This window comes from Sparus aurata, chromosome 1 (genome assembly GCF_900880675.1).
Source record: "Sparus aurata chromosome 1, fSpaAur1.1, whole genome shotgun sequence".
Taxonomy (NCBI): domain Eukaryota; kingdom Metazoa; phylum Chordata; class Actinopteri; order Spariformes; family Sparidae; genus Sparus; species Sparus aurata.
The window spans coordinates 20,087,478-20,099,257 of record NC_044187.1 but is presented as its reverse complement, the minus strand read 5'-3'; the positions used below and the strand labels follow the sequence as shown (position 1 = coordinate 20,099,257).

The window sequence follows — 11,780 nt, the reverse complement described above, 5'->3', positions numbered from 1 at the left end:
TACACAAAAGTTATTATATTCTGCCATGATCATACTTCCGAGTGAACCTGAGTGAGAGAGGTGGAGAGGAGTACTGTGCATAAGGACTGAGAGAGACGCTGCGATCACACAAATTCTATGAAGAAATACAAGTGATTTGCTGAACTTATAGAAGAGAAACTACAACAAAAATATCGATCTCATCGCGCTAGTATCGATCCGATACCAATACTCACCTTGGTATCGATACTATTGATATTTGGATCGATCCGCCCACCCCTATGCCTTCTGTGTTTAATTGGGCGTATAATGTTTATATTTGAATCTAAACTATCTACTATGAAAAATGTACAAACACCCGTAAACTGTGGTGATTAATATCTGTAGATTTATCTCGGATAATATTCTGTGTTACTTTGAACTTCTACTTCTTTGGTTTCATAAGACACAACACAATATACGAGGAAGAATATTCCTAATCAATCTCTCACCATATTTTGGGCTATGTTTTACATTCATACTTGTAAATGTACTATGACAACGACTGAGACAATAACATTATTAACGATAACTTATTTGGATTTTTGCTGTGCAAACAATTGAAAATACAGGAGTATGATGAATGAATAATTAGACTGAAATACATACATAAATAGAAGAATATCCAAACTGTCGATGAGTAAACATTTATTGAAAAAGGTATGTATGAACAGTTTTTGAAGGGTCGCTGTTTAGCATAAATAATACAGATTTTGGACTGTTGTAGTAAAATGTAAAAATAAATCTAGTTGAAAAACATTCTCATAATGTGTAAATGAATAAATCAGGTATTAAGTGTGAATGGTAGCGGTACAGTTTGTGAATCGTCAGTGTGAGGCGCATTGATAGGTCCAGCCTTTGATCCGGTGAATTGAATGCACTTGGGCGGGGCCTCGCTCTCTGTCTCTGGGTGTAGGGCGTGAGCGAGCGGCTGGTGGGCGCGCCCGCTGCGACGTTGCGGAGGCTTCAAGATGGCGGAAGCCCTGACAACTCAGGAGCAGCTGGTAAGGGTCTCTTTACGGATTTTTTCTTCATCTCCCCACCATGTTCCGTGTGAACACATGTCACATTCAGTCGCTCCTCTACCCGGGGATTTTTTTCATATATTTTATCCCGGTGGTTGTTCCTGGAAACGATGTGGTCTAGTAAACAGCACTGGCCCGTTCGCACCCTCCTGAGTCTACTGGCTCCGGTGTGACTGACAGCAGTTAGCATGTGTGTTAGCATGATGGCGTTTGCTAGTAGAAGTAGGGATCACCTAGCCGGCTATGTATCCCGAATATGGGCTCCCTTCGTAACCCAGGTCTAGATGGACAACATAGATATGTTTATATCACTAACGTTAACTGGTAAATGTTTCGTTAATAGTGGTTTGCCCCATCCATGTGGCTTTTAGTGTCTTTAACGCTGTCGTTAGCCATCCAGCTGCCACATGTAACCTAGCCGCTGGCTAATGCTAACGGCTATTGTTGACTTGCAGGGAATTTCCTCGACAGCTCTCTGGCTAGACGTTAAAAATCACGTTGGGCCATGTGTGAAGGTTCGAAATGACCAAACCTCGATTGCCTTAAGTGATGATAGTCATTATGTACCATGACAGACCACGATCATGACTCTCATCGTACAACGCGAGTGCTCGCTTTGAGCCAACCAGCTAGCAGTGTCCTGCCTATCAGATTTACGGTCGAGAATTCACAGAAGTGATCCTCCGGTTCCTAGCATTGTTGTTGCCATCACTTTCTAGTAAAGGGGTTGGACCTGACATTCATAGCAAACATGAGATGTCACGCTGCTATTCCAATGACAGCTTCATAACGTGACTTTTTTTTTTGTATCTTCATTTAGCATTCACAAGGTTAACAGATCAGTAATAAGCTAAGGTACAGGGCACGCTTGTACTGCTCCCCAGATTTTCCGATCTGTTTCTTGGTCGCGAACATCACTCCACTGCAACGTGAAACGATATTCTTCTGAGAACATTTACTGTATAACATGTGTGTAGTTTTAACTCGCTACTGCAATCAGCGACTTGTTGCCTAACCTTGGATTATCCCCACCGGAGGCTAGAAAACCATCTGGGGGCTGTTTTTCATTTATTGTTGGTTAAAAAGTGCCCCAAACCCCCTCCCCCAAGCTACCCCATCTTACTGTTCAACATGTAATGGCAACATCATCACCGATTTAGGACATTTGTGGTGCAGTAATAACATTTGTAGTAAGAGTACCTTCAAATCACACATTACTTCATGTAACGAAATATAAAGTAGTATAAAATATTTAAATCCCAATTTGAGGGCTGTCAGTCGCACCCTTTGATGTAATTATCTGTATCTGATTTGATCCCTCCCTTCTTGATTTGTAATGCAAGGACAATGTTTTGTTTGGGTTTTTATTTCATGTGCATGTATTCCTTGCCACTTCACTTCATTTCAATCAGTACATTCTTGGCACAGAGTTCAGATTTTGTCACAGTCCAGGAGTCACAAATCCAGATGTTGTGTATGAATGACCAAATATAGATTTTCTGTGTAGGCTCATTATTATGTTCCTAACATGATGTCACAGATGTAGGGTTTCCCATAGTGTTATAATGCAGTGGTATACTGCATTACCTTCAACAGAGGCCGTCTCTGCAGGCATCATAAAGTTTTATTTACTTGCTTTTTATTTTGCATAGCAAATGCAATATATTTAATGGGTGTCTCGATATTCTAGCCAGTCATCTAATAACAGAATTGATTGTGAGACGAGCTGTATCAGGGCTTTGGTGACTTGCCACATCTGCCAAACAATTCTTAGTTTTTCACTTGACATCAGCATTCTTCTCTCTTCTGTGTGAGAGTAGATTCAAGTGCATTATACCCCGTCATAGACTCTCCTTGTGCTGGTTACATATTTGGAGGACAGATGCAGCTTACCCGGGTGAAAACAGGCAGACTGTTGTCTCCTGGCAGATAAGTGCTCTCATCTATTGCATCTTCCAGAGGCACAGCCTGCTGCTGCCATCTCTGTCACACATTATTGTGACTTTGGCAGGAAAAGAATGACAAAGCTGAAAGGCCTGATTGACAGACTCATGCTATATCGTGTCATCTGCCTTTCTTTACTTATTGCTCTATTCCCTATATTCCAAGATTTCGGTGTATTTTTACCTGTTCTCCTTATCTGATTATTATGCTTCTGCAGAAGTGTCACCTTGCAAACCAACACCTCACCTTTTTTCTTCCATGTCCTCTCTCATGTTTGTCCAGGCTGTGGAGGAGTTCCTTTGTGAGGTGCGTAGCAGGGAGCAGCCACACAGTGCTGGGCTCGTGTCCCAACCTACAGCTGTAAAGTTTCTTATGGCCCGCAAGTTTGATGTCTCCAGAGCCATCGAACTCTTCCAAGCATACAAGGTACAGCAGTGCTTTCATTTGTGACAAAAGTGAGATCGCTATTAACCTTATCTGTTATCAACTGGATGGCATTGGGCTTAATTTGGGCCAAAGGATCTGGGGAAGATATCCAGTTGCAAGTTTTCTGAGCCTACCGTTGTATATTGCAACTCTGACTTTAGTTGAGAGTAATTTCTTCAGGCTTATTTGCTGTCCACTTACGGTTGATATTATGAACACTCAACAAACACCTCCTTTTAATATTTTAAAGGGAACATTCATCTTAGTGATGTTGCTAAAGGCACACATGACACCTGCAGCCAACATTCAAATCACATGACTGGAACCTGCTCCATTTTGATTGACAGGTCTTTTAATTCGAAGACCCACTAACTTGATCTAAATTCAAGTTAATAAGGTGTTAAGATGCTGTTTGTTTACATGACATTTTAGTTGGAAGCTACTGACTCCCCCTTTCTATCCTGTCTCTTCCATCATGTGTGAAAATTAGAACACAAGAATCAAAGAGGGTATCATCGATATCAACCCTGACGAGGAGCCCCTACGCTCTGAGCTGCTGAGTGGCAAATTTACAGTCCTGGTGAGTGTCGAAGCAATTACATTTCACAAAGTGACTGCAGCTTATCATTTTACAATTACTCCCAAGGATACACAGTAAAATGGTGCACATGCTGGTCTTCAAAAGAGTTTTGTGTGTTTGTGTATGTGCATGTTAGTCTCTATGAATGGAAATGGAGTAAAGTTTTGCATAGAATAATTTGCGCAATGAAATTGCATATAATAATGTTAATGCTCCTACCAGCCTGGCCGTGATGCAAAAGGTGCTGCTCTGGCACTCTTCACTGCTCGCCTCCATCGGCCAGATGTCACCACCCACAAAGCTGTGCTGCAGGCCATCATCTATCAGCTGGACAAAGCCATAGAGAGGTGATGCCCAAATCATTCATACATATAACTTTTCTGGTGCTTTTTATACGTATTAGAAGTGTTTCCCTTTGTGAGACCTTTATATTAATTTTCCTACAAGTATCTGAATGTAAAGAGAAGAAAACTATACTTGTTTTTAATTTTCTCAAAAGTATTATTAAAAAAAATGATTTCTAATGGTGAGCTTCCTTTTCCTTCTCTGCTCTTAATTTGAAAAAACATGTTCATTTCTCCCCAGTTTACAAACTCAAAGAGATGGACTCATATTTATCTACGACATGACCAACTCCAGCTATGGCAATTTTGACTATGAGCTCTGTGTCAAGATCCTCAATTTGCTGAAGGTGATTATAAGGAACATTCCCTGTTTTGTTATTCTCTGATCCGCATGCCTTCAAGTTTTTGGTGTCAAAACAGTCTTGCTGAAATAAAAACAAACTCTTTCCTCCGCTTGATGTCTGTGTTTCCTAGGGCGCGTTTCCAGCTCGTCTAAAATGTGTCTTCATTGTGTCGTCGCCTCTCTGGTTTCGGGCCCCCTTTGCGGTTCTCCGCCTATTTGTGCGTGAGAAGCTAAGAGAAAGGGTATGTATGCTTAATTTAAAGTTATTTCATATTGTGTATGATGTTTTGTTGTCATTTCTAATTTATTTGAATCGTGTTTTCTTTCTTCTCCATTCACCAGGTGTGCACAGTGAAAGCTCATGAGCTTGCCAGTCACATCCCGGTCTCTTCCCTCCCTGAACACCTGGGTGGGACATCCCAGTATAGCCATGTGGCTTGGATCCAGTCCTGTGTTAACATACACACAAACACTGTTCAGGGTGACACACAAGAACATGACACACACGACTGTGTGGGAAGCCTCCTGCGCTCATACAGCTTGGAGTGCAGCAACACAAGTGCAGACGCTACACTGTCCCACACCCACATAAACACACAGTTAGGGCCTGAGCTAGCTGTGGCTAACTCTAACTGCTACGATGATAGCAATGCTAACCCACACAACCACTGCGGTGTGGTGGAGGGCAGGACTCAAGGCCCAGGACAGTACCAGCAAAGCCCTGCTGCAAACAGGCCGCAGGGGAACCACCAACACTGGAACGGCTCAGCAGTGAGCGGGGCCACCCTGGCTGTGAGTGGCTCTAGCCCCAATGCTAACATGAACGGTTGTGGCCGCCAAGCTCCTCCCCAGTCAGACACACCCCCTGACACACCGCTTTCCCATAAAGGTGACGAGGATGCGGTGGACGACACTGCAACAGACTCCACCCAGAATGAGGGTGTAAAAGAGGAGTACGAGGAGGATGGTGAGGAAGAGGAGGAAGGGGTGCCTCCGTTGCCCCAAAAGTCTTTGCCTCGCCCCCCTCACCAGCCATCCTCCCAGTCTCCGCCCCTTTCTTCATCGTGGGGTCCTGACGATGAGGACCGCTACATGGAGGTCTCGGTTCATATGCCAGAGCAGGGAGGCATGACAGTGCACGGCCTGGTGGAGCACGTAAAGAGGCAGAAGAAGAAGGGGATCTATCAGGAGTATGAGGAGATCCGCAAGGAGCCACCAGCAGGCACCTTTGACTACTCCAAGTAAGAGATCACATATTTATATATATTCTTACATCGGCTCTTGCTGGTCACTTCCTGTATTTTCGATCTCTCTGTACCAAGGTGAAGCAAAATGATGTAACAGATTCCTCACATTGTTTCAATTCCACCTTTTTCAGAAAACTGTCCAATCAGATAAAGAACAGGTACAGTGATGTTCTCTGTCTGGATCAGTCACGAGTGCGACTCTGCCAGCTCTGTGACGACGAGGATGAGGTAATAATTAATTCATAAAAAACTTCAGTTCTCTCTGAATTAATGTCATTCACAGATGTTGTCTCAAAATTAGGTGATTTTATGAATGTTTGCTAACAAACATCATTCATATTCGGTTTAGGCTGCAGTTCCTACTCATAAGATTAATGTATCTTTCTACAATAGTCACGATTGTCATATATTGCATCCATTCAGAGTGGTTACTGAATGGCAATGAGATGATCAGCAAGTGATTGGCTGCTGACATAAGTGCGGAAATCTAGGTCTATTGTTTGTAGTGTATTTGCCTGTTTTATCCTTTGTATCTGATATGTGCGAATGGAACGTGTAATGCTTGACAGTATCATATACAGTGGATTATATGCAGTTAAAAGGAAAGACCTGCTTTTTGGCAATCAGGGCATTATTTTTGTAAAATGAGCACTATGTTATCATGACAGACCCGAATAAAAGCCAGAACTATGAAAATAGGACAAGCTTATAAAAAGTCCCCTAGACAAAATAATGGCTGTTGAATAAATGTTGGTATTGGCAACTAAATTAATTTTGTTAACTGAAGACATTGAAGATTGACAGAATCTGCTGTGGATTCATAATGTATTTAACTTATTAACATTTCTCTGTGCCCCTGGTTTGCATTTTAACCACTGACCGCAAGTGGCTGGCCTTTGTGGGCCCTCTTCTGTTGATGGTTATGTCCAGTGTCCTCCTACAGGAGGCAGTAGATCCCTACACTGAGCAGTGAGTCTCACTCCTGTTCTGCTATGTTTATTCCCAGACAACAGATTACATTAATGCCAGTTTCATGGATGGGTACAAGAGGGGCAACGCTTACATCGCAACTCAGGGTGAGCAGCTGTTGACACAAACTATGGTCCTACTTCTTATCAACTTGATATAGCCCTCGATGCAATGTACAGTTTGGTGATACTATCGCCTTTTGTGTCCCTCAGGTCCTTTGCCAAAAACGTTTGGTGACTTCTGGCGCATGGTGTGGGAACAGATGGTACTTATCATTGTCATGACCACCAGGTGAGAGGCATTTCTCTGTGTTTTTTGTTTTTTTTAAGTCAGATGTGTGATTAGAGTATGTATACAAATGTAGACTGCTGTTTGTATACAGGCGTGGTCATAAAGCTTATGAGATTGTGTGATTTGATGTGTCTCAGGGTGGTAGAACGCGGGCGTGTTAAGTGTGGTCAGTACTGGCCTCTTGAGGAGGGCAGGACTGAGCAGCATGGATACTTCTTGGTCAGGAACACACACATCCAGGTGTTTCAGGACTTTAAACTCTCCCATCTCGAACTTTACAACACACAGGTAAGTCACACCAACTGCATGTCTTTTGCTGTGGGAATGATTTTGTCTGTGTAATCTCTTCAAAATATCTCCATTTGATGTAATCTGACAGTTACACTGAATACTGGCCATCATGCTGAAACCTGCCTGTTGCCTGGCAGGCATAAAAGAGTTGAAAGAGAGAGTGTTCAAATGAAAGAGTGTAATTGGTTGCTTTATTCTTGTGTGCACCTCTATGACCTTTTAGTCAGGAGAGACGAGGGAGGTGTGCCACTACCTCTATGTCAGCTGGCCAGACTTTGGAGTGCCCAAAAGTGCTTCAGCCATGCTGGACTTTCGTGAGCATGTACTTCAGAGGAGGGAGGCTGCAGTCCAAAGCCTGGGCTCCAGTTGGACGGGGCCTCCAGGGGGCCCCCCTGTGGTTGTGCACTGCAGTGCCGGTATTGGCCGCACAGGTAAACACTTGAATTAATATACATTCAAATGAACTTCAACAACACATTAATGGCAATGGATTATATATGCCTCTTTGTTCATTCATAAAATACTGTGAGTGTAATTTTAGCACGCCTAGATATCTTTTTTAAATGTTCACTACTAGCTGGTGTAATACCCTGGTTTTTGATTTGTTTTTAGAGTTCCAAAATGTTACATGCTGCCTAATCAGAAGTCATATAAGAACTCAGCCTAACTTATATACATGCTGTCTCAAATCAGTTTAACTGGCAATAGACTTTTAACATTTTTTGCATTAAGCCAGAAACAATCTGTGTTTAGTTTAGTTTCCCTGTAAACCTCAATTTCACTATGCCGTTTTGTCTGCCACCAGGCATGAAATCAGCCCAGCACCATTTCTGCTTTTATGTCTCTGTTAAAGACTAATTGAAAAATTGAATTCACAGTTCGTCCTGTGTTCTTGGTTGTTGCAACTCTGCGGAAAACAGAAATGATCCAGTTGTCTTTGACTGCAGCGCCAACAATAATACCACTTGGAAATGCTAGGAGGGGGAAAGTTGTCTGTTTCCACTTTCAATAATGACTTTAAATCACAATCTCTCTAATAAAAGCAAAAGTAAAGTAGGGTGGAAATCTGAGTAAGCTTTCGAAACCAGCTTTTCAATACATGACAATCTTGGACAGATTTTGTCAGCACCAAAAAATATCACCGTTTAATATGGAGCCGCAGAGTACTTGAACAATATTCAAAGTGGTTTGAACATTCTTACATTAAGTTTATACAATTATTAACGATAAAAAACGTAAAACGATTAAGCCATACCTAGTCCTAGAGATTTACATTTTCTTCTGGTGTTGTGTCTGTGCAGTCTACTCTGTTCTTGTTTACATGTGCAAGATGCATGATCGTGTTGAGTAACTTCTCGATCTATGCTTCCTTACCAGGCACGTTCTGTACACTTGACATCTGCCTGTCCCGGCTGGAGGACATCGGGACAGTAGATGTCCGTCAGACGGTGCGGCGGATGCGTACACAGAGGGCTTTCAGCATCCAGACCTGGGACCAGTACTACTTCTGCTACACAGCAGTCATCGAGTATGCCCAGCGCAATGGGAAATTGAGCCCAGTGCAGTGGTCTGACTCCGACCTAGAGACTGACAGCGAGTGAGAGACACATGGTTGTATAAAAAAAAAAAAAAAACCCTGAATGGGATAGCCAACCTAAGCCGAAGTCATAGGAACGAAAGAGTGAGGGATGGCGTTTCAGAGTAGAGGACGGAGATGACTCTTCTGCCATAAGAGAGAAGAGACAAAGGATGAAGATCTTGTTTTGGCTCTTGATGTAATGTTGCAGACTCCCACAGTTGCTCTTCCTTCACATGGATGGATAGACAGAGGGAGGTGAAGAGCTAGAGAAAAAAAAATACATACAGGGAGTGGAGACTGTGCATTGCGTCACTTTTGAGCAAGCTGTCCTGCCAATTTCCGAGCCCCTTTTTATTTAGCAAACTACAGGGGGGGACCCTTCCCTGAACCTGTCTTGTTGACAAGAGAGTTGTACGAGTTGTAGCATTTTTATATTGACTTGCACATGAGGAATGACAAACTTGAACTTTACCCCTTGAAGCCCTCCAAACCCCAGTCTTTGTTCCTTTTTTGTATTTCTTGTTCCATTTCAACCCTGAACAAGTCTGCAAACACAGATAAAATGTGAAGGGTATGAAAAGGTGAAACTTGAAAACTTTCTTTTTGTTTTGTGTTTATATTTTTTTTGTGAGGAAATGGTTCTGTGTGAGCAAATGGTCGTACGTGACAGTAGATCAGTGTGTGAGCCATTTAGTTATTTTCTGTTTTTTAGTTTTATTTTCCATGTCCTTTTTTTCTATGGTGCATTTTCTACGTGTGTTTCATATTTGTGCATATGTAGACTAACTTTTCAAAGCCAAAGTCCTCACCCTGAATGCTTGGATGTACTCCTTACTGAGATATTATCGACTGAAGCCCATGTATATTCTTGTAACATACATTTATACATTATTGTGCATAACAACCTCAAAAAAAGCCTTGTTTAATATAATTGACCTAACCTTGAGAAGAAATATCTATGTAGCGAGCCAGGCTATGACAAAATATAGAAAAGGGTTGTGGTATTGAAACCGATATCGTATTGCAAATCTGTGTGATTTGTCAGGTCTAACATCATCTTTACTGTCTGAGCGTTCTGATTGGACGATCTTAAGTAATTTGGCCTTAACTTAATTCACTGCCTCGTCGTTCTTAGACCTAAACCATACCTGAAACTGTAAAACTTTAATTTCCCCTTTTGTTCTTTCCCTTTATAAATCGTATTCCCTCAATACCACAACTGTTGAGTTTTGTTTTTCGTGGCATATTCTGCCTCAGATAATTGTGCCTTCAAGTTCTCCTTAGCTTAACGTCTCGCTAGTGTAGTAATAACACCCAAACTAGTGCACTTGAATAGTACACGTTGACTATGTGTCACACAGGACACCCACATTTTGCCTATAGTCGTGTACATAGTACACTACTTACAAATAACATAAAAGTAGTGAGTAACGTGGGACTAAGCTTTGGTTTGAGACATGGCTATTCTTTTATCATTTGACCTCAGGGGGTAATTCTAGTGTTTTTTGCCTAGTGTCAAAGATCCATTTCTGGGTTTGCCTCTGGTAAATTATCATTTAAGAAGAAAACTATATCAACTTTATTTTGTATTTTTTACTGTATTGTATCCTACTATATTTATGTCTTTGTAAAACTTCTACAATATTGAAATCATTGAATGTTGGTACGATGCTACAAATAAAACAAACCAGTTATTGCATTTGATAAGCTGAACAAATCAGATGGGGAGTGAAATATATTTTTTTCTGTTCACAATGAAATATTGGTGGAAACTTTCACTTGCCATTGTATTTTCAGAACTGACTTGTATAAATGGTGATTGTTCAATTCTAGGACAATGGGGGGAGGGAGGGGGAAGCTAATGATTATGTTTTTAGAGAGCTTATTGTTAAACTCTTCAGTAACAATAACATTAACGTCTTACTGTCTGGTACCCAATGCCAAGGACAAAGCAAAAAAAAAGAAGAGCTATCAAGAGAAAAAAAAAATGCAAAAAAGACATGTGGCTGCCATTTTTTTCACAAAACCCCAGCTTGGTGTCTATGAGTATATATATATATATATATATATATATATATATATATATATATATATATATATAATATATATATATATATATATATATATATATATATATATATATATATATATATAGAATTGGTTAGGATTCATTAGCATGGAAAGCGAGCCTTGAATGTTTTCGGGGTAATGGTGTCCGAGCTATTTAGTCAAGACAAACCATGGATATTGGTGGTGAATGTGGACCCTGCATCCCTCAATGCCAAAGGCCCAGGCTCACCCTAAACATTTCTTTTCCCATCACACACCCCCAGCAGCCTACAAGCATGGACCTACCAGTGCAGCCTTGCATCCACAGACACCGAAAAAGACTAAGGAGCACCTCGGGAACATTACTCAAGATCATGTATAGCAACAAAATGGGAGAGTGTATGTAAAAGAGTTTTGGTCCCCATGCTACTCTTAATTTGTTTTATCAGAAACAGAAAATGCGATGCGCATTAATCATTGGTGTTCATTTAATGTTTCCTTCTGTGCTTTAAGTTCTTGTGATTGAATTATGGCCTTTTACATGCTGTCAGTCCCATTAAAGCAAAGGTATTACTATCCTGAATGAGTACAAAGCCGATGTGATCTCTTCTTGACTGGAATGATTGCTGTGTAGGTGAAATGGGCAGCATGAACACGTGCACCATGATACTGGG

General features: G+C 41.3%; 1 protein-coding gene across 1 annotated transcript; it reads left to right on the top strand.

Annotated features, from left to right (window-relative positions):
• The first annotated feature begins 908 nt into the window (after positions 1 to 908).
• ptpn9b (protein tyrosine phosphatase non-receptor type 9b) lies at positions 909 to 10,777 on the top strand. Its single transcript, XM_030429683.1, has 13 exons — positions 909 to 1,022; positions 3,270 to 3,413; positions 3,904 to 3,993; positions 4,216 to 4,340; positions 4,579 to 4,684; positions 4,812 to 4,922; positions 5,023 to 5,921; positions 6,059 to 6,155; positions 6,934 to 7,003; positions 7,109 to 7,187; positions 7,325 to 7,475; positions 7,702 to 7,909; positions 8,856 to 10,777. Exons 1-13 carry the CDS (start codon positions 990 to 992, stop codon positions 9,077 to 9,079), a joined length of 2,337 nt encoding a protein of 778 aa, XP_030285543.1. The 5' UTR covers positions 909 to 989; the 3' UTR covers positions 9,080 to 10,777.
• The last annotated feature ends 1,003 nt before the right edge of the window (positions 10,778 to 11,780 follow it).

Coding starts and splice junctions, on each gene's coding strand:
- ptpn9b (XM_030429683.1), top strand. CDS start 990: ATGGCGGAAGCCCTGACAACTCAGGAGCAGCTG. Junction 4,341..4,578: donor CTGGACAAAGCCATAGAGAG/GTGATGCCCAAA, acceptor ATTTCTCCCCAG/TTTACAAACTCAAAGAGATG. Junction 7,910..8,855: donor TGCCGGTATTGGCCGCACAG/GTAAACACTTGA, acceptor CTTCCTTACCAG/GCACGTTCTGTACACTTGAC.